This window comes from Pogoniulus pusillus, chromosome 26 (assembly GCF_015220805.1).
Source record: "Pogoniulus pusillus isolate bPogPus1 chromosome 26, bPogPus1.pri, whole genome shotgun sequence".
NCBI lineage: Eukaryota > Metazoa > Chordata > Aves > Piciformes > Lybiidae > Pogoniulus > Pogoniulus pusillus.
The window spans coordinates 7,999,183-8,027,006 of record NC_087289.1 but is presented as its reverse complement, the minus strand read 5'-3'; the positions used below and the strand labels follow the sequence as shown (position 1 = coordinate 8,027,006).

At 40.0% G+C, this 27,824-nt stretch overlaps 1 protein-coding gene across 6 annotated transcripts in view; it reads right to left on the bottom strand.

The window, feature by feature from the left end:
- PEX5L (peroxisomal biogenesis factor 5 like) overlaps positions 1–27,295 on the bottom strand; it is a 122,529-nt gene extending 95,234 nt beyond the window's left edge. For 2 of the 6 annotated variants that reach the window (XM_064165643.1, XM_064165645.1), the window contains exon 1: positions 26,792–27,295. In XM_064165643.1, the coding sequence (XP_064021713.1) occupies positions 26,792–26,812 (21 nt within the window). In that variant the 5' untranslated portion in view covers positions 26,813–27,295. The remainder of the gene's footprint in view (positions 1–26,791) is intronic. The other 4 variants (XM_064165644.1, XM_064165646.1, XM_064165647.1 and 1 more) reach the window with 3 other exon arrangements.
- Between the last annotated feature and the right edge of the window lie 529 nt (positions 27,296–27,824).

Genomic DNA, 27,824 nt, shown 5'->3' with positions numbered 1-27,824 from the left:
TCTGCACTTCCCTCCAAGGGAGCCTGCTGGTTTCAAAGGCACTTAAGGAGCTAACACTGTAATTTAGGTATACAAATTCTGCTTTATTTTAGCTTCCAGCCTGCCACAGACAACTGAAAAGTAACTTCTTCTTTCTATTTTACTTTTTATGAGATGGAGATAGAACTACTGCCTCAGTCTCAAATTACACTCTGGAAATAAGCCAGAATTGAGACACTATACTGATAAAGCCACTACATTTGAAAGAATGACAGTAGGCACAAAATGTCTCAGCTGGAACCTTGGTTAGGCTGGGTGACTCTATACCAGCCTCTAACTAGAGCTGTGCTCCCACTTGTGCCATTCACCCCTTACTCCAGTAAGTATTTCAAGGGAGAGCTCTCTGACGGTTGTCACACTAGCACTTCTCTGGCTGAACATGAATGAGAGAGAATGTGCATCTAGTGTGTGTTTGTCATTTTTTCCATAAGCCCTTATGGAATAACTTAGTAGAAATGGAATACTTAATGGCATTGACAACTTGTTTTTATAGCACAACAGAACCATCCAGGGCTTTCTGCTCATTAACCAAGGGACTGAGGCCCCAAAAACTTGGAGAGACCACATGTTCACATATCCAGGTCATCTGCCTATAAAGCTATCAGCTATGGTGAAGTTTTGCATTAATTTTCTTATTGGTTTAACTCCAGATTGAGATTCCTCAAGTGATTATTTTTATAGACACCAGAATTCATACAATTTAATTTTCCTGTGTGTATATGTGGAAAAGGAGCAGGCTTTGAAGTTCCCTGGTGGGTGACTGAAAGTCTGGGAGGAACAGTCAGATAAAGATATTCCCTTTGCAGCTTTCTGCATCTTATGTTTTGCCCCAAGTTTCATTTTGTTTTTCTCTCTCAGTATCTCTTTGCTCACTGCTGCCAGCCAGTAAAACACGCTGAAGCTCAATAAGATGAAGTAGCTAGGTCATACTGCAGAATTGCTGATGTGAGCTGTTTCTTAACAGGTTGAGCTGTTTTCCCACACAGCTCTGTGGATGTGCTGAAACAAAGGGTTTTTATCTCACTGTGTGTGTTCTTTCTGGATTTAGGCTGTCCTTTAATGGTGCAGGATTTAGTGTTTCTTGTCCCATGCCTCAAAAACAAACGACTTGCTGTACTAGAATAGTTTACAGTTCCCATTATTTCAAGATACAGGTTATAGAAACCAGAAAATTGTTATGGAGCAGTGTCAAACTTCACTGAATGTTAAAATGCCACAGTAATTCAATGTCATGCTAAAGGGATTGCACACTTACAATAGGACAGTGATAGACAAAGTGTGTGATGCAGCTTTGACTGGTTTTCTGATGGTGATGCTATACTGAACAGGTAATTTAGGACTTGCCAATGTGGAAAACTCCTAAGAATAAATTTGTGTAGAACAGTGAATGAGGAGGGTAAGTTCTGTATTTTGTGTAGGTTTGGAAGGCAGAGAATGGAGTTAAGAAAGTTAATTGTCAAATGAAATAATAGAATCATAGAATCAACCAGGTTGGAAGAGACCTCAAAGATCATCCAGTTCAACCTATCACCCAGCCCTATCCAGTCAACTAGATCATGGCACTAAGTGCCTCATCCAGGCTTTACTTGAAGACGTCCAGGCACGGTGCCTCCACCACCTCCCTGGGCAGCCCATTCCAATGCCAATCACTCTCTCTGTGAAGAACTTCCTCCTAACATCCAGCCTATACTTTCCCCTGCACAATTTGAGACTGTGAGGCTTCATGGTAGGACAGAAAAACATTGTAAATTAGGAAAATAGGAAAAGGTGATAGAAATTTCATTAGCAGTTATCTGGAGATTCATTTTAATTACAAACACATGTAAAAAAAATTCTATCTGTGCTTTGTACATAAGCAGAGGTTATCCCCTATTCCTCTTGCATGCATCTTGGGAAGGCAGCCTTTTCTACCTTAGTTTAGAATACCTTATTTACCAGCACTTTTTCCTGTACCATTCCCCTGCTTTGTTTTTATCAAAGAATATAGAAGAACTTGATAGGCATCACTGAATTTAACCACATGAGAGATCTCTGTAAGGTGGGTTGATGCCACCCCTAATGCATTTCTATAAAGAGAGAAACTGAGGTACAGAGAATACAAAGGACTGTATTTATAGGCACAGTGAGCCATGTGTCCAGTAATATCCTCCAAAATGCTCCATGTTCCCACTTCTCAAATACCTTGAAATCTTGACTAAAGATCTTTGGTATGCAAAGGGCTGACAATATACCAGTTAATACTGGTGCAAAATGTTTATTGCTGATTTGCTAACTCTGTGGTCTGGATGGGATGATTTCCAGCATGCCACTAAGGTTCATATTCAAGACAAGAGGGGTTAATAAGAAAATATTAAGGTCTGTGCACACAGAGCAAGAATTAAAAAAATTTCTTTGGAGTTGATGTTTTGGTGTTTACTGGCAGCAGAATATTAATGTCATATATCTCCTCTAATTGTTTTTCTGGTGATGTATATACAAATGCATATAAATAAAATCTTGTTCTGCCAAAGTGCATTTAGAATTTTAGCCTTAGTGAGGAGAAGGTTATTGATTTTCTGGGGACAAGAGTGCTCTAATTATGTAGAGGTTACAGTTCTACCAATTTTCACAATATCACAAAACATTTTTTCATTATAAATCTGGTAGGAAGTCAGACTAGAAATTGGTTTGCAATCTCTTTCTTTGACCTTCCAAATGATTCTGTTGAATCCTGAATTTCTCTGCCTGATGAACTAGTTATCCAAGTTGCCTGTTTTAGAAAAGTTCAATTCTTTATGTGTTATATATGCAAATGCTCTAAAACTCACATGGAATGAGATTTTGTTTGATTTCTATAGTTCACTCTTAAATCTACCGTCTCAAAGTAGTAGTCACATAGTTAAAACCAGCTTTTTTAAGTTAATATGGCTATGGAACTGAATATCATCAAAGTATACTATTTGGAAAGGTCTTTCATAACCTTACACAAATAGCTTTATTTCCCACAAGGCTCCCATTATCTTCTGCAGAAATTGGGCCATAAATGCCAGTTTTACTAGAAAACTTGAAGTATAGTTCCTATTTTAGATAAAGCAAGAACTTATTCAACGTGCTTGAACTTCAGATTATTGTTCTGATAAAATACACAGAACTTTATTTTAAGTTACAGAACAGTGCATCCTCTGCATCGTGAACTGCAGCAGGTGTGGCCTTGTCCATTCATTGTTGTGGACTCAGGCGTGCAGATTGATGCCAGCTACCAGAAAATTACCACAGCTGTCAACTGGCAAGAAAAGTTTACTGGTTAATGTTTACGTGGCTTTAAAAAACAGTAGTATTTTAGCATCTGCCCACTGCATTTTTATTTGTTGTGCTTAGAGCATGAAATACACAGGATCCACAGTTTTAAGTCAAAAGAGAAGATTTTTGTCTCATGGTGGAGTGTCCAAGCTGTTTTCTTAGAGGCAGTGGAATTCTGTTGTTTTTTTTCCAGTGAATTGTCACTGTTTGATGTATTGGTAAGTCTTAGGCACTGAATTAACTTCAGCTCAGTGACTTTTCATGCAGAAAACACTTTAAATGCTATTTTTTTGGTGGGAGGTGATGGAGTGAAAATGGAGTAAAAGTAATTAAATGAATGTGTACTGCTGTTCAGTAAAGTGATTGTCTCCTTTTCCCAAAGTACAACTGCAGCATGTTGACTTGTATGCACCCAGGTGAAGTTGGCTTTGAGTTATGCAGGGCAGTGTGGCAGAATTCCACAAGTCTGGCCCATGCACAAATAGCAAGTACCTCAAATGCTGTCTGCTGTTACAGTATCACAGTATTATTAGGATTGGAAGAGACCTCACAGATCATCAAGTCCAACCCTTTACCACAGAGCTCAAGGCTAGACCATGGCACCAAGTGCCACGTCCAGTCTTGCCTTGTACAGCCCCAGGGACGGCGACTCCACCACCTCCCCAGGCAGCCCATTCCAGTGTCCAATGACTCTCTCAGTGAAGAACTTTCTACTCACCTCAAGCCTAAATCTCCCCTGGCATAGCTTGAGGCTGTGCCCTCTCGTTCTGGTGCTGGCCACCTGAGAGAAGAGAGCAACCTCCTCCTGGCCACAACCACCCCTCAGGTAGTTGTAGACAGCAATAAGGTCTCCCCTGAGCCTCCTCTTCTCCAGGCTAACCAATCCCAGCTCCCTCAGCCTCTCCTCGTAGGGCTGTGCTCAAGGCCTCTCCCCAGCCTCGTCGCCCTTCTCTGGACACGCTCAAGCATCTCAATGTCCCTCCTAAACTGGGGGGGCCCAGAACTGAACACAGCACTCAAGGTGTGGTCTAACCAGTGCAGAGTACAGGGGCAGAATGACCTCCCTGCTCCTGCTGACCACACCATTCCTGATGCAGGCCAGGATGCCACTGGCTCTCTTGGCCACCTGGGCCACCTGTTGCTGTATCCCGTTCAGTTTCTGTGCAAACACTTTGGTATACTTGTTGGTCTGTAAAAAATTGCATTTAGGTAATATTAATGGTTGGTATTCAGAATACCAACAGTTAAACAAGGCTTAGCATTCTTTTGTTAAAATTTTAATGATTTTCTCCTTTAGTTACTCCATTTGCAATAGTTCTAACCCCTAATTGCAATAAAGTAAGCTTTATAAAAGGAAGCAATGTCTTTCCTGGGAATATGCAGCTAACAACTGTTCTCCCTATGGCACTGCTGCCAGGGGATCTACAGTGCTATTGCTAGTCACAGTTAAACAGTTGCAGTGCAAGACAGAGGCTGATTGATGTCTGTGCTGCTTGTTCATGTGAACGTTAGACCTGCAAGAGCTCTGCTGACAAAAGCATCCATGTCCAGGCTCTGGGAGCACAGGGGTGGCCGCTGGAGGAGGAGGCCAGGGGCTGCCCTGTGCCAGTCACAGCCGGCTCCTGCCAGCCCCTCAACAGCCCTGCCAACAGCGGAACCAATCAGAGGACTCTCTGCCCCCTCTGAACTAGTTAGAGGCATTAGTGTGGTACCGCTGTGGAGCTGCCTTCAGGGCAGAGGGGCAAATGCTGGGTGCGAAGGAACATGGAGGCCATGGCGCCTGGGGCTTCCCGTTGGCTTCCCAGCAACGACTTGACAGGTACAGGAGAAACTAAATGTATTTTGCCAAGTATTTAGGGAACCCAGACCACTTAAATCAGTTCTGTGACCCAGATGCCCTGTCACAATGAGCTCTGTTTGCCCTGCCTGGCAGGTACAAGCAGGCCTCCCCACAAGCACTGAGGGCCAAGGCCTGCTAGGAGCCAGTAAAGGGCAGTGCAATGCCCCAGTACCTTAGCTGTCACCTCTGGGCTCAGAAGTTCCTTTGTTGCAGCCATCCAACTAGCTAAGAAAATGACCAGCACATACACAACTTGCAGGGTATAAATGGAGTCCTCTTGTGGAGAGGATTCCCTCCACACAAAAGCATCCTGGCAGTCATATCTTATCCCCTTAGCACAGGACATCATCTAAAGGGTCCTCACTCCTACTTAGTGTTGTATATATATATATATATCCTGGGTACCTGTGGGGAGATTTTCCTTTTCTGAGTGAGTGTGTGCACATTTTGGTTCATCTCTCCAAGTTGTGCAGCAGTATATTCTCAAATGACATCTGAATCTGTGATTTTATTCTGTTGGAAGGAGAGCAGATCAACTGCAACGAATACAGTTTTCACTTAGCTGTTGCTGTCTGTTGTGTGGGTGCCTCCACAATGCCCTACCGGTTACTGCCCTGTTAGTCTAGGGCTTACTTCTGGTCCCAGCTGAAGGGATCCAAGCAGATTTGCACACAGATAGTGTCTTGATTAAGGCAAATTTGAATAGCATTGTTTTGAGTAAATACAGGTGCCAGGGAAAGGTGCCAGTATCATGTCAGTGAATTATTAAATGTCAGTCTTTGCTGCTGGAGAAGTACAATTTCAGTACTTGGAAGAGGAAAAAATATTGGTCAAAATGTGAGAAATTTGAGGTAAGGAGCTGACAGAATCCAGGTAGGGATTCATTGCCCTACCTGAGGTCTTCTGAGACTGTTCTAAATAAAATAGGTAGACTTTGCTTCATAAATAAGCTGATTCAACTACTGAGTCCCAGTAGAGGGATTTTTTTTGCCATTGTATTGTTATGAGGGAACAGTAAAAGCATCCTTATCCAGCATTAAAAAATATAGAGAAGTATTTTTGGTTTGATGTAATGATATTGAATAGTTTCTGTGACAGATTAAATATTGTATCATCCTAAATGTATAACCTGCAATTTAATATTTCCTAACTGACTAATTCAGACAAATGTTCAAATATTTAGTTACATTTTCAGGCAAGGTTACTTCATTTCTGTTCAGCATGAACACGGTACATTTCCAAAACAATGTGCTTCGTTTTGGTATTAGTTGCACAGAAAGGACTCTTTACGTTAATACATGGGGAGAAAGGAATTAACACAGGAAATTAGTGTCCTCATAGAGCTAACACAACTGAAATTAATCCAGTGACTGTAGCTGGAAAGTATGGAGTAGGTAGTCTTGTGAGCACTGGTAGTATTGGCTTGGTTATAAAAAATGATAAGGGGAGGTGGTATTGCAGGTAATATTTCTCCTCTCTACTGAATATGGAAATAAAAGATTGGTTCACCAGAGTGAACACATTTGCTATTCTGCCCTGTTTATCGCTACCTTGGTTTGCCAGCACAATGCAGTTTCCCCTTTCAGCTTTTCTTTTGTCTTGTCTTCTGAGATTCTCTTGATGACAGGGTTGTCTCCAACTATAGTCTGCTTAGTGTCTTTAGACATTGTTTATTCTTCTTCCCAAATCAGAACATATGCTAACCTATTTTATTACTGGCAAGCTCAAACTCCTTCATCTTTTGCTTCCATTCTTAGTATGGGTAAATATGGTTCTTACTTCCCTCCCCCAACTTCTTTCCTTTCTATGGATTAGGAAGAGAGGAGTTCCTTATCTGTAACTTTGCCTACATTATTGCTAATGGAAATGTTTTTCAGGCTTGGAGACTGTCACTCCCTATTCTGTTAACTGAACTGTAAAAACTCTTGTTGCCAGGAACTTTCTGAGAAAATCTGAAATAGATGCATGATTAGCACAGAGTAGTTAGGCCAATTTTGCTTACATGGGAATGCACACTCCTGGCACATACATGCAAACAGATTTTAAGTTCACTCTACAAAGCAGCATTCCTGTTTCTTCTACAAATCAATCACAATTCCCTCCCACAGTACTGGAGGTGGAATCCTGGTTCCTCCAAACAAAACAGAAACTTTACATTGTAAGATTATTTTGTGCCATATATAGTAAGAGGCTGCTGCTGCCTTGAGGGTTATTCCTCTGACTCCTCCAACTGCCATTTTTGCACATTTTAAGTGAAATGAAACATTGTGTTGAGAACAAGAAGAGAGAGAGTTTTAGCTGATTTTTTTCATGTCCCTGTCTGAGAATTTTGCTTTATTATATTATTTTAAGATATAGTTTTTGAATGTATTCTGTGTATATAAGAAAGAAATGTTATACTAGCTTGCTAATACTATTTTGAACAGTCTGGAGAAACACTGCTGGAGTATCTTGTGCAGTAAGTAGATACCTCTTTTCTTCAAGTCTTTAAAAGTAAAGCAGATACCAGTGTATTTGTTGTTCTCATTCAAATGATGAACTTGAAGATCAAAGATGTTTGTAAAGTTTATCAAACTGTGTTATGTTACAGTTTACCTGAGATGACAATGGATCCTTCTGGCATTGAAATCTGTCAATGTATTGGAACACTTCCTTTCTAAGCTTCAAGTGTAATACTGCATCTCAGTATGTTTGTTCATAATGTACATCTCAATTCCAGCTTTTGAATCTTGCTATTGGTACAATGCTGTGGTTCAATGGGAGCTTCTGCCTGTGGTTGTTCATGGAACAGTTGTATACAGATGAAAACTTAAGCTAGGTAAAAGTTCTGCATGATCAGCTTCATTTTTCGTGTTACCATGAGTCTGAGGTTCTAGAGCAGCCAATGTTTCCTCATTTACCTTACAGCTGTTGTCAAACTGGATTAGAATTTAATCTGGGGTATTTTGTGGTTCTTTTTCCTCTTCTTTGGGATCAGCCATGTGCAAATTAATCAAATAAAATACCTTGCTTGCAGCAATGCAATAACTTCCAATAAAAAGGAAAACATTGAAGTAACTTTACTAAGTAACTGACATTGTTCAAATGATATCTAAATGAAATTTTAAAAGATACTGTCTAGACCTACCAAAAAAGAACACAGTAAGTGAAACTCTTCCACTCAGCTAATCAGAGAGCAGCAATTCTTTCACTTTTCTACATGTAAAATGATTCACTTAAAAATAACTGCCTTCCATGAGGATGAATAGTGTGAGAGGGAAAACATTAAGCAATGATTTTTTGTTTTGCTTCTAACAAGCAGAACTTTCAAGCAAGAGAAATATGCTTGCTCTAGGGACTAAACCACAAGAAGTAAACAGGAAGTGGTGATTGAGGGTTGGTTTATGGTACCCTCACTTCAAGAAAAATTTTACTCCATTAGCAGCACCATTAAATCCAGCAGTGTTACTCTTAGACAAAGCTCATATTACATTCTTATAAGTTGTCACAGTCTGACAGTACAGGAATACAGTTCATAAAACAGCAATGAAAAATTTCCCTGTGGCTGCTCATCTGCACATTCATAATTCATCTGAAATACTTGGGTTTTTTTAGATCTGTAGCTATTCTTAGATATGAGGTTTTCATACTGGATCCACACAACATCCTGTGTCTCTGATGTTCTACATGGTTTAGTTTCTACTCCCCAACTATTACTGTCTGTGTGTAGGATTTCTTTACGTAGATCCAAGCATCAGTACGGTCAAAAGATTAATAAATTGCAAGGACAGAAAAAAGGGTTCCCAAAAGGTTGTAAGCTTCCCTAAGGACTTCCTAACAGCAATGATACCTGTAGTCCTTTAACATGGTAGTAACTGGAAATAGGCTCGAGTTCTTAAATTATCAGACATGCAGTTTACACTCCCCTAGTTTGCTCCCAAAGCCTCACTGTTCTGAAGCAATCTAATGCTCTGTGATAGAAGATCCAGATTTCACTGCTCAGCCTCTGAGCGACTGGAAATGACCCTCTTTTCTCCAAGGTGGGAAATCTTTCTCAGTTCTGTACCTTATAGTCTCTTCTGCAAGCTGATTCTGCCTCCCTTTTGCATTTAGTCTCCTTACCACAAAAGACAAAATCCTCTTAACATTTTTCCCCCACAACTTACCTTGCAGTATTTTGGTAGCATATTAGCTTGCACTGGACTTTCTTCCCTTGAGCCTGGCATCAGAGTCCAAACGAGGTCATTAATGTAAAAAAATTTAGTGGTCTCATCCTAGTCTTTGTTATGGATGTCTGCGAATCCACGTCGCAGAAACAATACCTCGCTCAGTCCAGTTCCAGCATGCTATGCAGACTGCTTGGGAGAGAGGCTCAGGGCTTCAATAGCACTACTGCTAATGGTCAGGACTGTACAGCTTGAGCAGTGCTGTGTCAGTATCAGGAAGCTTTTACTGTGCCTGGGTTCCTGTCAGTGCTACTAATTCAATCACTTACATATGCAATAAATTCACATGAAAAATTAACAAATACCTAGCCAGCAGCAGTGCTTTCTATTCTTTCGCTATCTCTTCTTTTTTTCCCTGTTGTTTTTTGTTCTATTTTGTTTTCTAAAAGCCAATGTAACTTTCTCTTAAAATGACTAGGTTTAATGGTGTCTGAAAGTGTGCAGTATCTTCTGTATTTCAGCATTTGGGGAAAAAAAGGAATTTATTTTATTGCTAAATAACTTTTGAATATTAATCTGTTGTGTTATTTAGCTGTTATTTTTAATATCTTGCATCAGGTTCTTTTCTAGTCACATCTCATTATCCCCTGCCCTTAAAGTGTCTCTGCAGATGCCAAAGTGGGGTATAGCTCAGTAACTTGCAATGCTCTAGAATCATGGCATGGTAAGGGTTGGAGGGGACAGGTATGCCCATATCTGCTCCTTTCAATGCAAGATCTATCTGATTTTATCATATTTTCCCCCTCTAAGATCCCCTACAGATAAGTTTTGGTATGGTCATTAGTGGCAGTAGCTCTAAAGGTAGTGCAGCATGTAGAGGGAATTGGACTCGGGAATTCCTCCTCCTTCTAAACGGGAATCCCTTGGGAAAGGAGATCCAAGGAGCTTGACTTTTCTTGTTACATTTTCTGAGGTTGGTGATCTTTCCTGGACACCTGGTCTGGAGTTCTACAAACAGTTACGGTTTACATAGTGTAATGAACTGGGTTCAAAGCTCAGAACTAACCAAATCAAAAGCGGTAGCCCTTAACAGCAGCTTTTGTTGGGATTGTTTAGCCTGGGGAAGAGGAGGCTCAGGGGTGACCTTATTGTTGTCTGCAACTGCCTGGGGGGTGGTTGTGGCCAGGGGGAGGTTGCTCTCTTCTCTCAGGTGGCCAGCACCAGGGCGAGAGGACACAGCCTCAGGCTGCGCCAGGGGAAATTTAGGCTTGAGGTGAGGAGAAAGTTCTTCCCTGAGAGAGTCATTGGACACTGGAATGGGCTGCCCGGGGAGGTGGTGGAGTCGCCGTCCCTGGAGCTGTTCAAGGCAAGGTTGGACGTGGCACTTGGTGCCATGGTCTAGCCTTGAGCTCTGTGGTAAAGGGTTGGACTTGATGATCTGTGAGGTCTTTTCCAACCTTGTTGATACTGTGATACTGTGTAACATTCTTCCCTAGCACAGCTTAAGAAACGAGGGTGAACGTGGATGTATACGCCCTGCTGTAGCCGTGGGGCAGACAGAGATTTGTACCGGTTACAAAGTTGCATTTTTTTCCTGTAGAGACAGAATGTTGAACCAGCTGGCGAGCAGTGATACTTAGGACACCCCTGGCATATTCCTTCTCCTGTGCATGCGCTGGGGCGCATCCTGCCTATGATTGAGGCTGTGCCTCACCACTGGCTGGCTCACTCTCATGACTGCTTTTTGCCACTGCAACAAATAAACCACACGACCAAGGGTGTGTTCTAGTTATTTAAAAAGTGCTACGCTTCAGTTCCCACCCTTTATTAAAATGCTTCATTTGAATAGAACTATGGACATTAAAATCTTTCATCTAGAAAATGCCACTTTCTGAGGCCTTTTACTCTTCTATCAGGTATCATGCAATCTTTGAGACATTATCTCATGATGTTCTTGATGTGCATGCTAATTACTGTCTTAGGTACCCTTTCATACGCCAAGTGGTGTGCTCTGTTGTTTCTAATAGTACACCCACTTTGTGAGTCTTCTCTTGGGATTATTCAAACTGCTTATAATGCTTTGAAGAAACTCTTTCACTTCACACTTATTTTTTTTTTTGGCAACTCTATATCTTAAAAAAAAGCCACTTTGAAAATGTATCAGTAGTGTTTTTGCACCATATTGCTCAACACAAGGCTGTTCCTTCTTTATAATTCTCATAATATGTATTAGCCTTAGAAAGCCACCCTGAAACCAAATTATATTGTTTTAGAAAAATACTGGGTGCACTACATCATTAGGTTTTGGGGGTTGTTTGGTTTGGGTTTTTTTTGGTAGGGTTTGTTTGGTGTCCGCCCCCTGCCCCCCAGTATATTTGAATAATGGGAACGAGAATAATCTTTCACTGTAAGTGTCAGGTAAATGTGACATTCTAACTGAAGCAATGTTTGCTTGCTCCTGCAGACCATATAATTTGCTAGTGTGCTCCACTGCAGCAAACTGATCTGTGGAAATCAAGACTGGCCTCACAGTGTTATTTCACTTATCGTATTTCTTTCATTATGGATTTTGAGTATACAACATTTATGGAATGAATTGCATTACAATCCATTAGCTAGACATAGCAGGGATTAGATTGGGACACCACAGCACACACATAAAAACTGTTCTAGTTTTATAAAACCAATGAATAAAACCACAGAGGGTTCCCACTCTTATCTGCTAAAATACGTGTTCAATCAGCTCCACTCTTAATCCCCTGACCCTTCACTCAGGCACTGAGCCTGTTTCAGAATGGTTTTTTTCCTTCTTACATACTATGGCTGGGAGTTTCACCCTGCCATCCAGCCCCCACTTCCATGGTGTGACTTGAGTGCCCAGTGCTGTGTGCTCTTACTGGGCAGGATACTCCTGACTGGGCTTTGCTTCCGAGTTTCTGTTATTTTAGTTCTCCTTATCCATTTACAGTACCTGTTATTGCAGTACTCACTTGCTTCTCTTACATGAATCATCATTCTGTTCGTGTCTTATCAGCAATATTCCAAAAGGAAGAGTTAAATTTACTTGGCCAGATTTCCATGTTTTGAAGAGAGGCCTCTTGTTTTTGGGATTCTGCTATCTGTATATATCTTCCACCTCCACTACCAATTCAGTTATGTGAAAGGCACTGAACCCTGTAACATGTTGTTACACTACAATTTCTGTGTGAAATCCAGCACTAAGCTTGGATTCAAATCTGAAGGTTAGTTTTAAGATTGCTTTTCATTTTTATCAGAATTTCAAAATCATATTAAGAATTATAAATAGAAGTGATCTCCATACTGCATAAACGTGTACTTCTATATGTTTTATCTGGATAGCACCCTGTGAGGATAAAGTGCTTTTATTCCTGTCTTACTGATGGAGAAAAGGCACACAGACAGTAAGTGCCTTGTTCAAGTTCATGTAGAAAATCTGTGGCAGTACAAAGCAGGAGCTTAAGCCCAGATCCCTCTATGCTACTACCATAACCACTACCATTGGGATCCAGAATGTTAGCAGACAGAACTTGCATTTAAATAATGGTACAATCCATATGGGTTTGATCCAAGTGTAAATTATTTGTAACCAGTAGGTAAGATCCTCTATGCTTCCAATGAAGGACTTAAAACCTGGCACATGCACACATGAGAGAATTTAATCTTTACTGAGGAAATGAACTTCAGCTGCTGTAACTGCCCTACCAGGACTCTTCCCACATATGGAACTGTCAGGTGAGGACAGCCCTTTGCTCCCAAACACGGATGATTTTCCTAGGTCTCTGAATTTCTCCCCAGATCTGAGCAAAGTGTTGCCTTTTTCAAATGCAGCCAGTAAACAGTTCCTTAAAAAGTGTGTAGCAGATTGAATGCTTTTCTCATCTAACCTATTGGAAGAAATGAACCCACAATAATGAGACCTGTCTTTCTTATAGACAGAGGAGATCACATTTAAGCCCTTTCAAAGTGTACAATAGACGTTTTAGTCCTTCAGATATTTCTGCAGAAAGTAAAGTTCCACATGCAAATGGCTTGTAAACAGGTACAAATCCCCCAAGCAGCATTTAACCTATTTCTATACTAGTTGTTTCCCCGAGTTCATAGAGTGAAGATATCCCTTTTAAGACTACTTTAAAGCAAGGAATAATGCTTCCCACTGTGAAGTATGCTAAACAAAACCCCAACTGCACTGAAATTAATGGTGTCTTTGTCACTATTTTTCTGGAACAAGGATTTCAAGATGTCACTGGGGAGGAGTAGCATCTTTTTAAATGAGTTTTGCAACATATGAGTACATGGTTCCATGATCCTGAGATGACATAGGACAGAAATCTGTGATGAATTTCCTGGGTTTACACTTCTTGTATTTCAGAAACTTCATCAACTATTTTATTGCCTACAAACATAAATTCTGATGGACTGTCCCAAAATAAATCTGGAGGGAAACAATGATAACTGAATATGCTAAATAAATGTTTCTCATCTAATTTCATGAGAACCTGTAAATATGTTGGAGCAGAATTCATTTAATGCCTGTAATATATTTTGTCCTTTACTAAAATGATTCAATTATTTGAGGTGAAACAAATGAGAAGTGTAGATGAATTCTTAAGCAGTGATTGTATTGCTTTGCAAGAAGTGTCTTTTATAAAGAGTAATAAAAAAAAATCCATGAAACAAAATCATCTCTAATAAACTTAGATTATTCTGTAAAGTATTAGCAGGTCTTTGATAGGTATGAATTTAACTGTCACTTAAAGTTGGGAATGGTAACCCAGACATCATCTAGGTGGTTTCAAGACCATTGTGTTATAAAAATGTCATAGTTTAAAAACTAACAGTGATGTTCTCATAGGTAGATGTGTGCATAAATGTGTTTCTTTTGTCCTCCTTGCTGACCACTGTCCAAAAGATTACGCAGCAGAAGCAACAACTTTCATGTCTGCAGAAATGCTAGGTAGGATTTTATTTTTTAGAACTGATGATTTAAGCAAGAAAGAGTAGAAATCAAGCAACTCCTGTCAGCAGTGATACATCAAAAGCACCATGCAGACGTTCAGCTCATCAGAGTTGAAAAATCAATGTTGATTGCTTATTATACATTAGTGTAAACTAAGCATTCCAATTCCTTGTGAAGACTTGTACAAAAGTCAGTAAGAACTTAACTATTCCTTTGTTTTTGTGATGGCTTGGGTCTTCAAACTAGCACAGTTTTCTACTTGCAATCTTTCAATCAATTACATTTGTCCACTGGGCACACCCTGTACATTTTTCCATCTGATAAACTTTCCAGTCTGCCTCCATTGTGTCTTGGCTGCCTCAGTAACATCTGCTCCCTAATTCTACAGATGACACTTACACAGGATGGAACTTGAGGAAGTTTGTGTGCAAGAGGCAATAGAAAATACTTCTGTCTGTAAATTCACATAAAATTACTTTGCATGGTGCTTAGCAAATACACAGAACGTATATGCAAAACCCCTGAATGACCAGGATTTTTTTTTTCTGTGCTGAGTAATGACTGAGCTAAATACTTGGAATTTTATCTGAAAATTTAATTTGGATATTTGTCAGTGATTACTTAAGGAAAAAAATAAAAAGCAGCAAAATTTTGTTACTCTTTGACAACTATAAACTGCTTTGGAAACCAGCATTCATTTTTTTGTATACTAGCAGGAAACATTACTGAACTCATCAAATGGCCATCCTATTTTCTTGCTCATTAAACTTAGCAATATGCTTTTGCATCTCTTTGCCTAGCCATCATCTAATGATCTCACCTATTTGGAAACTCTTTGCTGGCATGATTCCTCAAATTCTGAAATATGAATAGTAGAGTGATGCTCAGAAAACTGCAGCACAGCAACGGCTGACAGCTAAGAGCTCCAAGGCTGTAATGATGTTACCAAGTTGTGATGGAGTGTTTATGGACATCTGTCTGCTTCACAGATTGAGGGATGCAAATCGCAGCCATTATGATCTGAGATGGGACAGGAAATCCAGCAATCAGATCCTGAAGTAGTTTATGAGCTTAAATTAACCCAGAAATATTTTTCTGATCCAGTCTACCATAAGGGACGTAGAACTGACTAAAAAATGTGCTTTTATGGTCCCTTCAAAGAAAACAGTCCAAAGTGAGTTCAGTAGTTTTTCCTGACTAGGACTGCAAAACAGAGCACTGTGCTGTCTATTTAAGAGCATATGCTCTAAATAATGACCATAGGACTTATCTTTGGAGCTCAGGACAGAAAAGTGAGCTGATGCTAGTATGAACAAAAAGCTGCATGCTAGGTCTGCTGAAGACAGAGAAAACACCTTTTGATTCTGATGTTTTCTAGTTTAGACCCTCATGCACATGCACTTTGGCTGCTATTAATATAAATTTAAGTTTACTGTTATGCAACAAGAACACAACTGGTGATTCCAAACCCTTAGTGCCTGCTTGTGAGAACATGAATATGAAATGGGGAAAAGCTTCAGTGTTTCTAGCACGAACCACTGCATTTAGCTGTATGGGGGAAATGTATTTCCTCTGATTATTAAGGTTTTATATGTAGCAAAACTATCAGTTCAGCTGAGTGGGAGACTCGATAAGGAAGCTGGCAGAGACAGTATTCAAACTGTAGAGCTCAGTTCTATGAGTAGTCAAAATGATGTTTTGGACTAGGCAATGGGAGGAGAAGTGAGACTAATCTGTCACTGCCTGTACGGCTCTCGTAGCAGGAGGTTACTGAAGCTGTGAAGACAATTAAGCCCTCCACAGCCACAACAGCAATGCTTTTGACTTCTTGAGGATATTGGTCTTACTGAACAAGAGTCAGGGTTTGTTTGTGCTGAAGTCAGAGCAATCTGAGAAGTCAAGGAGGGTGTTGTTTCTGGGTTATTAAGGTTCAATCTTCAGCTCTTACAAGAAACATGTTATACAATGTCTTTCACAAATTGATTGCATTTCATGTTTAAAGTAATTAGTTTTTTTGCCTCCACTATTTCAGTTGGAAGGATATTGGAAATCTTGATTGCTCTAATGATCAGAAACCTTCTTCTGATTTCCAATCTAAATTTATTCACAGTAGTTAATATCCATTTGTTCTCATGCCAGTTTTGTCCTTAGCTAATTTTGTTTTTTTCTGTATCTCGTGTTTATCTCTCTGATACATTTACATGCTGTGATTATGCTCCTGCTGAGCTGTCATTTTGCTCAACAAAGTAAGCCAAAATCTTTTGGTCTCTTCTCAAAAGATAGACTCTCCCTTCTCAATCATCCTTCTTTGGGCCTGTTTCCATGACTCTCTTCTTGACCAGATCTGTACAAGATTCTCAATTGAAAATTTGCAAGTGGCATTGTAAACTGGCATGGAAATTTTCCTGACTATTCTGGAAAAACCTTTTCCAAACCTAGACCTGCATCTGCCTTTTTCTTAAAAATAGATAGATCATATTGATGGCTTATAGTCACCTTCTATGTGCAAGTCTTCTTAATAATTTCTAAATTATAGTTTTCAGTCCATTTTTTGTTATTGATTTCATTAGCATATCGTGCTATCAAATTTAATCATATTTACATTGTCATAGTTCTCACAGTTCCCATTGTGTAGAGACCTGAAACTCATCAGTACTGAGGATGTTCCCCAGGGCTGAAGATGTTTTCCAGCACTGAGTAATCAACAAATGTAGTCCACATCTTCCTGTTTCTACTATGTTTATGGACAAAATGTCAGACATCAGTTCCAACAACCATCCAGATAACCCTTCCCTTTGAAATTTTCCTCAGTCTGACAATTCTTTAATGCTGTGATTTTCATTTCCCCAAGATACGTTTCTTGTCCTCTTTACAAATTCTCTACTGTTCCTTACTTCAGCTTCAGTAATAATTTGTTTCATGGTATCATAACAAGTGCTTACTAAAGATCATACAGATCAAGTCTGTTACATCTTCCCTGCTTAAAAACACAGTTATGACAACAGAAAATGCTGTGAAGTTAGTCTGACATTATCTTCTCTTGATAAATTCAAATAGCATTGTTTTAATTTTTCTGTGTGTGTTTTTTCCCTTAAAGCCTGTTCCTTAAAACCTTGCAGATCATGGATAGCCATATGGATATCTGGGCTGTTAGTTGTCTTACCATTTTTCTCATCTCATCTTAAATCCTGACATGTTTTCTATTGTCCTGACATAAGACACCATGCCTGGATTCATAACTGGACTATTAAATATTACCAAACCTTCAGTTTCATATACCAATTCCATCAGCAGTTTGGGGTAGAAATCATTTAGTGTACCTCTGCATGAGCTTTGGCTTCATGTACTGTAGTCATTGCAGACCCTTTATACCCTTGTAATCACTTTGGATTTGCACCATATATTAGGTTACCCATAATATGAATGCCACTTTCAATATCATAAACTTCTCCCTGCCTTTTATTTCATGTATCTGAAAAACTTCTAGCAATTACTTTCAAGATCTGAAGAAGCTTTACTTTAGGTGACTTGTACTTTCTGCTTTCCAGGAGCCATTTATCTCCATTCCTTCTGTGGTTTTGGTTTAGTCCTAATGTTTTAATAATCGAAAAATATTAATTCTGAAGGTTCTTTAAAAAAATTCCTCTGCTTTCTTGGGATCCAGATTCCTAATGCAACCAATACATTTGGTTTTCTGTCTTTCCTGAACAGCATATAATCTTCTATTGCGAGTGCTTCAGGAATAAGTGTTCTTTCTAATAATTCATATTCCTTTGTTTTATATAGGTTCAGGCAAGACTATGCAGCACTTCTAGTTTTATCTGTCTTGCTACATTGTGTACAGTATGTGGATTAAGTACAGTGATAATGTTAACAATGATATTTACTGTTCAGAAAAATAACAACCCTTCCTTCTTAGTTTTGTTATTTTCCCTTATTTTTCATTGTTACACATCATCATTTTTCTCCTTTCTTTTGTTTAGCATTCTTCCTTGTGTTCCTTTTTCAAAGCCTCCTTAAAATTGTCCTGGACGGTAGGAGGGAGTGTGAGATGTCAAATGGAAAAACCTCTTGTCTACATCTGAAGCCTGTAACTGGAAAATTTATCTTCCTTGTTAAACTTCAGTGTATGACAGAAGGAATAACTTGTCGCTTTGATGAGACACATGTCGAGATACACTTGTTATTATTTCATTAATCACTTCTACAATACTTCTGTCATTACTTCTATGGTAATGGTGTGCTAGTCTTCACTAAGGCCATCCTTCTACTTTACATAAATAATATAATTCTGCTCCTCGGTTTAAGATACCAGATACTGAGGGATATTCCTTTGGATTTGCAAAAAGCTCTGAAAGATACTATCACATCAAAATGTTATGTTTTCTCTGTTCTACATAATACTGAAAGCAATTCCTGTCTTTTATTCCTACAGTAATACTAGCAACCTTGAGCTTAGTAAATTTTGTGAACTTAAACTCTAATATTCAGTGTTATTTATTGAGAAATCGATCTCTATAACAGAGGGTAGATTCCAACAGATATCATCTCTCAATCCACTTTTAACGAACAGCAAGTCAGAGTTCCTGAACCTTGTTCCTGACACACATACCTGTTAGAAAGTGTTGGATTAAAAAATGCAACTTGAAACAGGTTTTCTGCCCCCATTCAGGGCATACTATACTCTGTATTCTCTACACTGTAACTTTGGAACCTGACTGATGATACAAAGAAGGCAGGAGTTAATGTTAAAAATACTTGGAAGCTAATTATTCTTTTATTTACATCAGTTTGTTTTCATTGATTCATGTGAAGATAGTTACAGCTGGGTTTAATGTTGTTAAGGCAAACCTTAAGCTTCTGAGAACTAGTCAATGAAGCCAAATTATTATCTAAGGAGAAAAAAGCAAGGAAAACTTTGACTGCTCCTAAAATAAATGCATGTCAAAAATTATTCTGAAGTGTAATTTCTAAATGTCAATGGATAAGAGTATTTGAATTTCTTTTATGTATCTCATAACAGAAAAAATAATTCAATGTAATCAAGAAAGATTCTGTTCATTACACAGTACTTTCCTTATCACATACACTTTTGTTATTATACTGACAGATTCTAAATGCACAGCTATTATTTTGGGTTTTAATTGAAAAATGCTGTCCAAAGATGTTTGTATTCATGTAACTTGTGTTATATTCAACATCCGTATTAGGACATGAGGTCTTTTAAGGAGTTGGTTGGAAATTAACAGTGGCAAGTCACCAGAAGAGTGTAGACTGCCACGAGACAACTGAACATGAGGCACTAAAGCATTTCTGCATTTTACAGACAAAGTCAAAAAGGATGTAATGTGGTTATTTCTCTCTAGACACTGCCCATCGGTAAGCCTCTGAGGAAATAAAGTTTGTGGACATGTTGTAGTTGCTGCGGGCAAAAACTCCAGTTGCTCTTTTAAAGTCAGCTACTTTGATTTTCCTGATGGTACGCTATTGTCTCCTAATCTAGATTTAATTTGTGAGCAGTGAGCTCTGCTGGTAGTAAAGTTCTCAGCCATCAGTTTGCTTCTTTCTGCTCATAGCAGGGAACTTCACTGTGGAACATTTAAACCGTGTGACCAAGTGCTGCTGAGAGATGACCCAGACCCTACTGCACATTCCTTGCAGTCATGACATGACTGAGCTTGCCTGCCCTGCTGCAGGCAGCACAAATGAAGCTGCAGTGCAAATGTGGTAGGAGGCAAAACACTTTAAGAAGGCCTTTGAACCTAGATGAGGAGAAAATGAACAAATAGGGCAGAGTGAGAGAAGAAACACTAGTTCGATAGGCCATGGAGAAGCAGAAGAAGGAGCCTTGGGGCTTACATCTATTATGGTTGAGAGAAGTGTAATTAAAATGTTTGGGAGGGACTGCATTAGAGCTGAAATGTGACTAATGATGAAAACTGGCAATATCACATTCAGGAAATGATGTTAAACCTTGGGTTGTATTTTTTAGTCATGGATATAGGTAATCTGTTAAGATATGATGTTTTTTTTTCATCCAGTATGTTTCAATGACTTAATATTTTACTTTATTTATATGCAAATAAACCACTGGAAGTGAAACACATGTACCAATGACTCAGAATTTTCAAACCCTGAGAAGCCAGCAAGGAAATATCATACTGGTCATAATAATTGCAACCTGGGAGAAGAATTTGCTGAATATAGTCTTTGTGATCCTTAGGCACTTTGTTAGTAATGTTACTGGACAATGATGAAAATTAATAACTACAGAAAGTCGCCTTACATGTCATCACACCTGATTTGGAAGACAACTACTCCTCAGTTTTGCAGTGTCAGCTATTTCTGAAATAGACTGTGCAAACTTGCAGTCTGTGATACAGACTACTAGTAGTAGATGCCTCCTGTGCTGGGTACATAAGACAAAAATGAAGCTGATCAGATTAATTCTAAGTACTATTCCAATGTTTTTGCCATTTTAATTTCTAACTGTTGCAAAAAGGCTAGCAAATTAAACGGGATAGACTGTTTTAAACAGACCTGGTTTAGACATCAAACATCTTCTTAAAAAGTTCCTGGAGAATCAGTTTGCTTAGAAAAAAAATATTATTATAAATTAAGAACTATTTTCTACAGATGAATGTTTATCAGACTGTGTCTCATCCTTCAATGTGCCTTGCCTACTTGGATATTTCATCCTGCTTGTGGATTTTCTTCAACCTTTTTGGCTTCCTTCTTTCACAGAGCAGTTTCATCTACAATCTTCCACTTTGAGACTGCTAGTCTGCCTTTCTCTCTCTCTGATATACTGCCAGTGGGTCCCATTAAAATAATTAGTTTTCAAATGTATGTAAGCCTAAACTTTCAAACAAGTATAAGCTAAGTAATCAAAATAGACTCTCGCACTCTATAGGTCTTCACGTAGTTAAGTATTTTGCTGTTCATTAGTCCTTGTCTTTAGCAGTTGAGCAGGTGAAAACATGACTTAAAACAAAGTAACTGCTGTGCAAGTTTAGTATACCTGCTGGATAACCAAAGTAGAGAATGTAGGGTGTGTTGAAATAAGTGTGCTTCCTGAAGATACGTGATTAAGCTAAAGGTAAAATCCAGGTTTTTAGAGGCGGTGTTTAGAGAACTAACAACTGCATCGTGCTGTCATGACTTGTGAAAATAGTGCTGGATTGGAAAAAAACAACAACATTACAATGTGATTTTCTGAATAAATAGTGCCTCTTCAGAGGGTTTAGACTACATGTTTATATTTATATAAGTGGCAGTGCTAAGGACTGGTGGTTTTCTCTGTTTTCTATAAATTTAATTTCAGAATAGAAGGGATGGATCCTTATTTAGTTACTAAGAGTTGCTCTTAATTTGCAACCAGCAAAAATACACTGTGTGCCAAGAGTTTCTGAGCCTTTGTGAGATTTTCTGCTAGGTTCTTGCCTAACAGCTTCAAGGAATACTGTTCTGTACTGGCATTACAAATATTCACAATTTGTACAGTTTAAGTATGTGTCTCAGGCAGAAGCTGTATATTACCTACTTTCTTTGAATGAACTTCCTTCAATGAAAGCGAGCTAATTATTTTTAGCTTGTTTCATTTCTATGCAGTTCATAATCTGCTGTTCAAAACTTGAGAAGCTGCTAGTGAATAACTAGAAAATACCAAGACAAAACAACACACAGCACCATAACCACTGCCCTAGTATTGTGAGTACTTTCAGAAGAGGCTTCTAACAATGAAAAATTATCAGTCCATCACAATGTAATTTCAGCTAGGCTAGGGGTTATGACTCATTGACATCACTAGAGATCGGTTAGCATTCCAGCTATGTGCCCAGATTTTTAGACTTTTGTAACTTAAAGTTAGGTTTATGTGGATTTGAACAGTGGAGCAAGGATTCAGCTCAGCATTGAATTCAATTGTATGTTGCGTGTGTTCTTTGTGGGCTGTTTTATTCATGCACAAAATGTGTAACTGAGAGATTACCTTAAAGAAAGAAAAAGATTAATAGCTTGGGGGCTTATTCATTTCAGGTGGCATTGTAACCAACACTGTTATGGTATTTTAATAGGTTACCAAAGAAAGATGGGACGTGCATCTGCATTTAATCTTGAGACAGCTTGCTTTACTTCTCCCGGTGAGTTTGCTGTGTCTTAAGTGTTGGGAAAGTAGTGCAAAAGGTTTTTTTTTATAACTTCTGAAATATTTAACAACACTTTTCAGGCCCTGTAAAACATGTGAAGCCCTTGGGGTTTCATCTTGTAAGAATTTCCATGTGTGCATCATTATTTTTCTTTATTTCTCTATTTATTTATCACACAGCTATGTGTTTGATAAATCTGACTGAAATGTGAATGATTAATATAGATCATTTAATGTAAATATGAAATGCCAATGGTAGAATGTTAAATGTCTGTAACAATGCAGAACACAACACAACAATTAAGGGCATAAAGTAGATTGCCTATGTAATTAAAAGTTTAGGAGACTATCTGATTTAAACTAGCCAAGGCATTTGTAACTGACAAGGCTTTTCTTGTGAAAAAGTGCCAGAGGAACTCTGATAGCTGTGTGTGGTCAAGATTTCTGCTTTGACTAAATTAAGCTATCTCAACACATAATACTGCATAACACATACATAAAATCCCATGCCAACATTTGGCAAAGCATTACTTCTGTTCAAGCATTTGTGCTGGAGGAAGCTGACTATATACAGCATCAAGGCAAACTGTTTTGAAAGCATTTATTTTGAATTTCCTGGGGAGCCAAATGCTGCTGAAAATCCCATTCTGTGATTGTAATTTACCCTCCATCCATTCTAAAACTCTCATAAAAGTCAACAGGAGGGATGGTACCAGGTGTGTAAAACACTACAAAAACTTTCAAGACATCTTATTGTTGGCTGTTAAAATGATAGAGTTTTTAGGACAGTGACTACAGGATGAACTCAGCTTCTGTACTGTTTCCACCTGGCCTGCTACTGTTTCCTTCAAGATGGAAACCAACACGCACTGTGTTGCACACATTGTCCTATGAGATAAATACTCTCTCTTGGACCTGCACAGTTGAGCATTTAGAGTTGGTTCTTTTGCTGTATCTGCGTAATCCCAGGGCATGCTCCTGCAACCATCAGGTTTGTTCTGATGGAGCCTAAATGTGCTGAATTAAACAGGACTTCTTACATAACTGAAGTTGGATGTTTGTAGGTAAACAGTCTGCGCAGCTCACATCAAGTTCTTTCTCATGCAGAATCCCCACCTTAAAGGCTCAGGCTTCAGGAGGGTAGCTAAATGCCTTGGGATCCTAAACAAGTCCCTGTGGTGCTTTAGGTAGTTACAATGTAAATGGAACGGGTTGGTAAATAACAGCTAAATCAAATGCTTATGTTTATTTTGACAGTGAAATAGTTTCAAAAGAACTCCTGGGGTACTGTGCTTCTCTACATTCTGTTTTGCCTTGTGGTGCTGGCTCAGTAGAAGGCCACTTCTCCTCTCTCCTAGGATTTTATGTAGAAATGTGCAGTGAACAAATAATACAAAAGTTATCCCTGCAAGTTACCAGGAATTGCAAAGGCAGTGGTTGAACATACCTTTGTTTGGTTTTTTGTTTTTACTTTCTTTGGAACTTTAGCCCAGGATCTCCTATTTCTTTGTTGTGGGGATTAATTTCTAAAACAGTGAGAAATATAAATCTGGGTCTTTGAAAAAGCAAAACCCAATCTGTACTGTAAGACAGCAACTGAAGAAGAGATACACATATTGTATAGTAAAGTACTTCCAGTTCTTGCTGGACATCAGCAGTGCTTAAATACAAAGCATATTTCACCAGCACTCACAGACCTCACTGATCTTAGTCAGAAATTTCCCACTGAAGTTAGTAACACTTGATGCCTATTGAAGGTAAGTAAATCCTCAATCTCTGTAATTATGCCTTATTACATTGTTACAGTTGTTAATGTTCTCACCTTTCAGAAGTCTTCCGATAATTAGCTGAGTTACAGCAGGTTATTGGTAAAACATTGGTTCTCTAAACATCTTTGAAAGTAATTGGACTAAGGAATTATACCTGCGGATTTTACTTCTATGTCTGGAACAAAACACCAGGTAAAAAGGCAAATGATGACTGGCATTCCAAATCAGATCCTACATTTGATCATACTAATTTCAGGAGAGCTTTTGCCTTCAAGTGCAGGAATGGGCATTGTATATTGATATATTGCATTTGGATATATAAAGGTAGATGCTTATGTACCCAGGGTTCAGCTGAACACTCTAACTGCACTTTAAGAAGTGGAAGCTCTGTGAGAACTCAATGTCTATGAAAAAAAGACTGGTTTTGTTTAGCAGTCCAGACACTAAGGTGCCTGATTTAATCCACCTCGTTTTGGATGGCTTTTATGGTTCACCTTATTTTAAACTGGCAGGCAATTGCCACCAGTTTTCCTTAAGTTAGTAGAAGTCTTACCAGAAGTCTTGGAGATACTAAGAAAGGATATGCACTGTTTAGAATGTGCCAACCTTTTTGCCAGGATGTGGTTTGGTGTACTGTGCTTGTGTGGTAACTTGGATAGTTTGTGTTCCAGCATGGTTTGATAACCATTACAGTAGGTAATTTCATTGCAAAGAAATTAGCTCTTATTATCTTTGACTCATTTGAAAGCTCTAACTAAGGACATGGTAAACACGCAAATCTCTTTTAATGCTTTAGGCTTTCTAGGTGTTATCTGAAGAGCATTAATGCTTCCTGTTAGGACAGAAATATACAAAAAAAATTATTTGATGAACTGAGGTGGGTTTTTATTTTTAATAATGACAAGTGTACTCATTAGGAACAGTATTTCTAATTCAGCAAACTTTTAAAGAGAATTTTGGGTTGAAATTGATTACATTTGGGTTAGAAAAAGAAAAATGTATTGAATTAAAAGGATTTAAATTACATCAGTCACAGCATTTGCATGTTTTGACTTGAATTTTCCATTGCAAATTCGGTTTCAACATTTTAAGGACTCAAAAAATGTACAGTGATGCCAGACACTTCAATATTCCATTAGACTTTCTTTAAGAAAGTGGCACACATTTGTTGAAACCTTGCAATACGTTACTCATAGCAAAGAACTTCTGCTTTTTTAAGGGTATTAAAGCCTGTTTGCCAATGTCCAATTAGTATTGTTAGTTATAGGAATGGTCTTGCATTACCATAAACCAACACATACTTGAACCTTATTTATCAGAAGTCAGCAGTCATACGTATACTCCCTCCACTGATTACATTCCCTGTTAAAACCGCTTTGCTCTTCTACCACAAGCAATATTACAACACGTTATTTCTCATTGTGGAGATCAGATAACACAAACATGAAAGAGTAACTGCTGTCATTCACTTCTGGAAAGCAGAGAGTGCTGAATCAGAGCCCTCGCTCAACTCGTATATTGTATATGATCCTGTGTTTGACATTGACTTAAGTTTAACGTCCCTGATGACCGCTGGACAGATTTTGAAGTGCTGTGCAGAATCACACCATACGGCAGTGGCCAGCTTACACTTACTAAAACTGCCGCTCCTCTGCAAACAGCCTCGCAACTAACACTACGTGCAAGGCTGGTGCCGCTGTACGGGATAAAAGCATTTGATCGTTCCTGGCAGTGAACACAAAGCCAAACTAGGTCCAAAAGCAAAGAAATTAATTTAGGAGATGAGTGCAAACCTTTACTCTACTTTGACATTTCCTCCTCCTCCAAAACACAATTGGCTTTCCAAGGAAGTGCCATGTGAAGGAGAGCAGAAGTCAAGGTTAAAGTCATCACGTCCGAGGCACTAGTATGTTTGTACCAGGGAGAGGCATTTTCTGCTACAGTGATTTGGATCAGTAAGATCATGAGACAAGATTTCTGCCTAAAATGTTGAAGTCACTTAAACATGTGTTTGAATTCATTCTACAAAGTCATTCCAGGGCTTAGCAAAAGCAATCCTCATCCCTTGGTGGGAAGGAAGAATAGGAGTCTATCACCTTTAAACACAATGCCCCGAACAAATCGACGGCTTTAGTCTGGCATGAAATCTTTGCAGCTTTTGCAAAGCAAGTGCTCTGTTTTTTCCCCCTTATTGTTTGCCCTTCACTTGACATACAGGAAGAGATGCATCAAGAGGATGGCAGGAGACATGTGTCACTTAAAGCATGCCATAACAATGTTTGCCCTGGAATGCTCCCTTGAATCTGCCTGAACAAGCAGGTATAACAAATGAATAAATACACACAAAACTCCACCTAGTTAAAAAGTTGATAAAGCCCCTTTTCCATCCTCCCCCTTGAACACCGCTAGCCTCGGGCAAGCAGTTCCCTTCAGCCCCGAGCTGGAATGCCACGATCATATTGCACCAGTTCACTTGTTGCACGGTGCCAAGGTGGCATCCCCCCTCCACTCAACCCACAGAAACTTCGCGGAATCACGTTTCAGCACAGCCCGTTCAGAGGGCTTCCACTCTTTAGCCTGCTTGCCGACTCTTACCTGCATGTGTCCCTGGTACATTCTGCTTTGTCTGCTTCAGGTGCCCCTCAGGTCGACAGGTTGGGTGTAGGCTGGGGTGAGGGCACTCCTCCTGTGCGCTCGGCTAAAAGAAAGAGGGGGGGAAGGAAAAAAAAAAAACAACAAACCCTGATCCTGAGCGAGCTACGTTTTGTAAAAGCTTCAGTTTGTCCTGGCAGCCCCTTCACTGCTCTCAGTAACCAGCGATCCGGGCTGCCTGCTTCCCTCCGCTCCTTTCCTCTCCTCCTCCCTCTCCCTCTCCTTTTCAATGCGGCGCTGCAAACTGCAAAGGAGCTGTTCCTCGCGGGGTGCTGGGGGGAGGCGGGCCGGACCCAGGCGGCGGCGGCGGCTGCGGGGCCGCCGGGCGGGGAGCGCCGTGGGGCGGAGCGGGGCCGCCCGCCGCCGGGCCTCGCCCGCTGCACCGCACCTCACCTCGTCCCGCTGCCAGCCTCCCCGGCCTGCCCGCCTGGCGGCCCCGGCGGCCCTCCCCCCGCCTCTCGGAGGCAGCCCCGGCCTCCCTCCCTCCCCGCTTCCCTCCTCCCTTCTCTCCTCCCTCCTTCCCTCCCTCCCTTCCCTCCCCTCCCTCTGTCCGCAGAGGGAGCGCTCGGCATCCGGGGAACGCGCGGAGCCCCGCGGAGCGGCGCGGCCAGCGGGCGGAGCCCAGCTTGGGGCACGGGGGAGCGGCGGTTCTCGGCCCCACCGCCCCGCCGGAGCCGACGGCGCCCGCTGCAGCAATTAAGCAAACAAACAAACAAATAGCAAGCATAACAACAGAAGCGGAGCGTCCCGAAGACAGGACACGGCAAAACCTATAACTGGCACACGGAGCCACCTGGGTGGCCGTCAGTTTCCCCCCCACCCCAGGCGTAAAAGGAGAGGGTGGCACGCAGAGAAAAGGGAGCTGCGGACGGCAGCATCCCACGGAACGGTGCCTCTAATCCCAGCCCTAAGGTCGGCTGCGTCCCACTCGCCGTCCTTCCCCACCAGCGCCGCAACTGGAAGGGAGCTGCTGCTG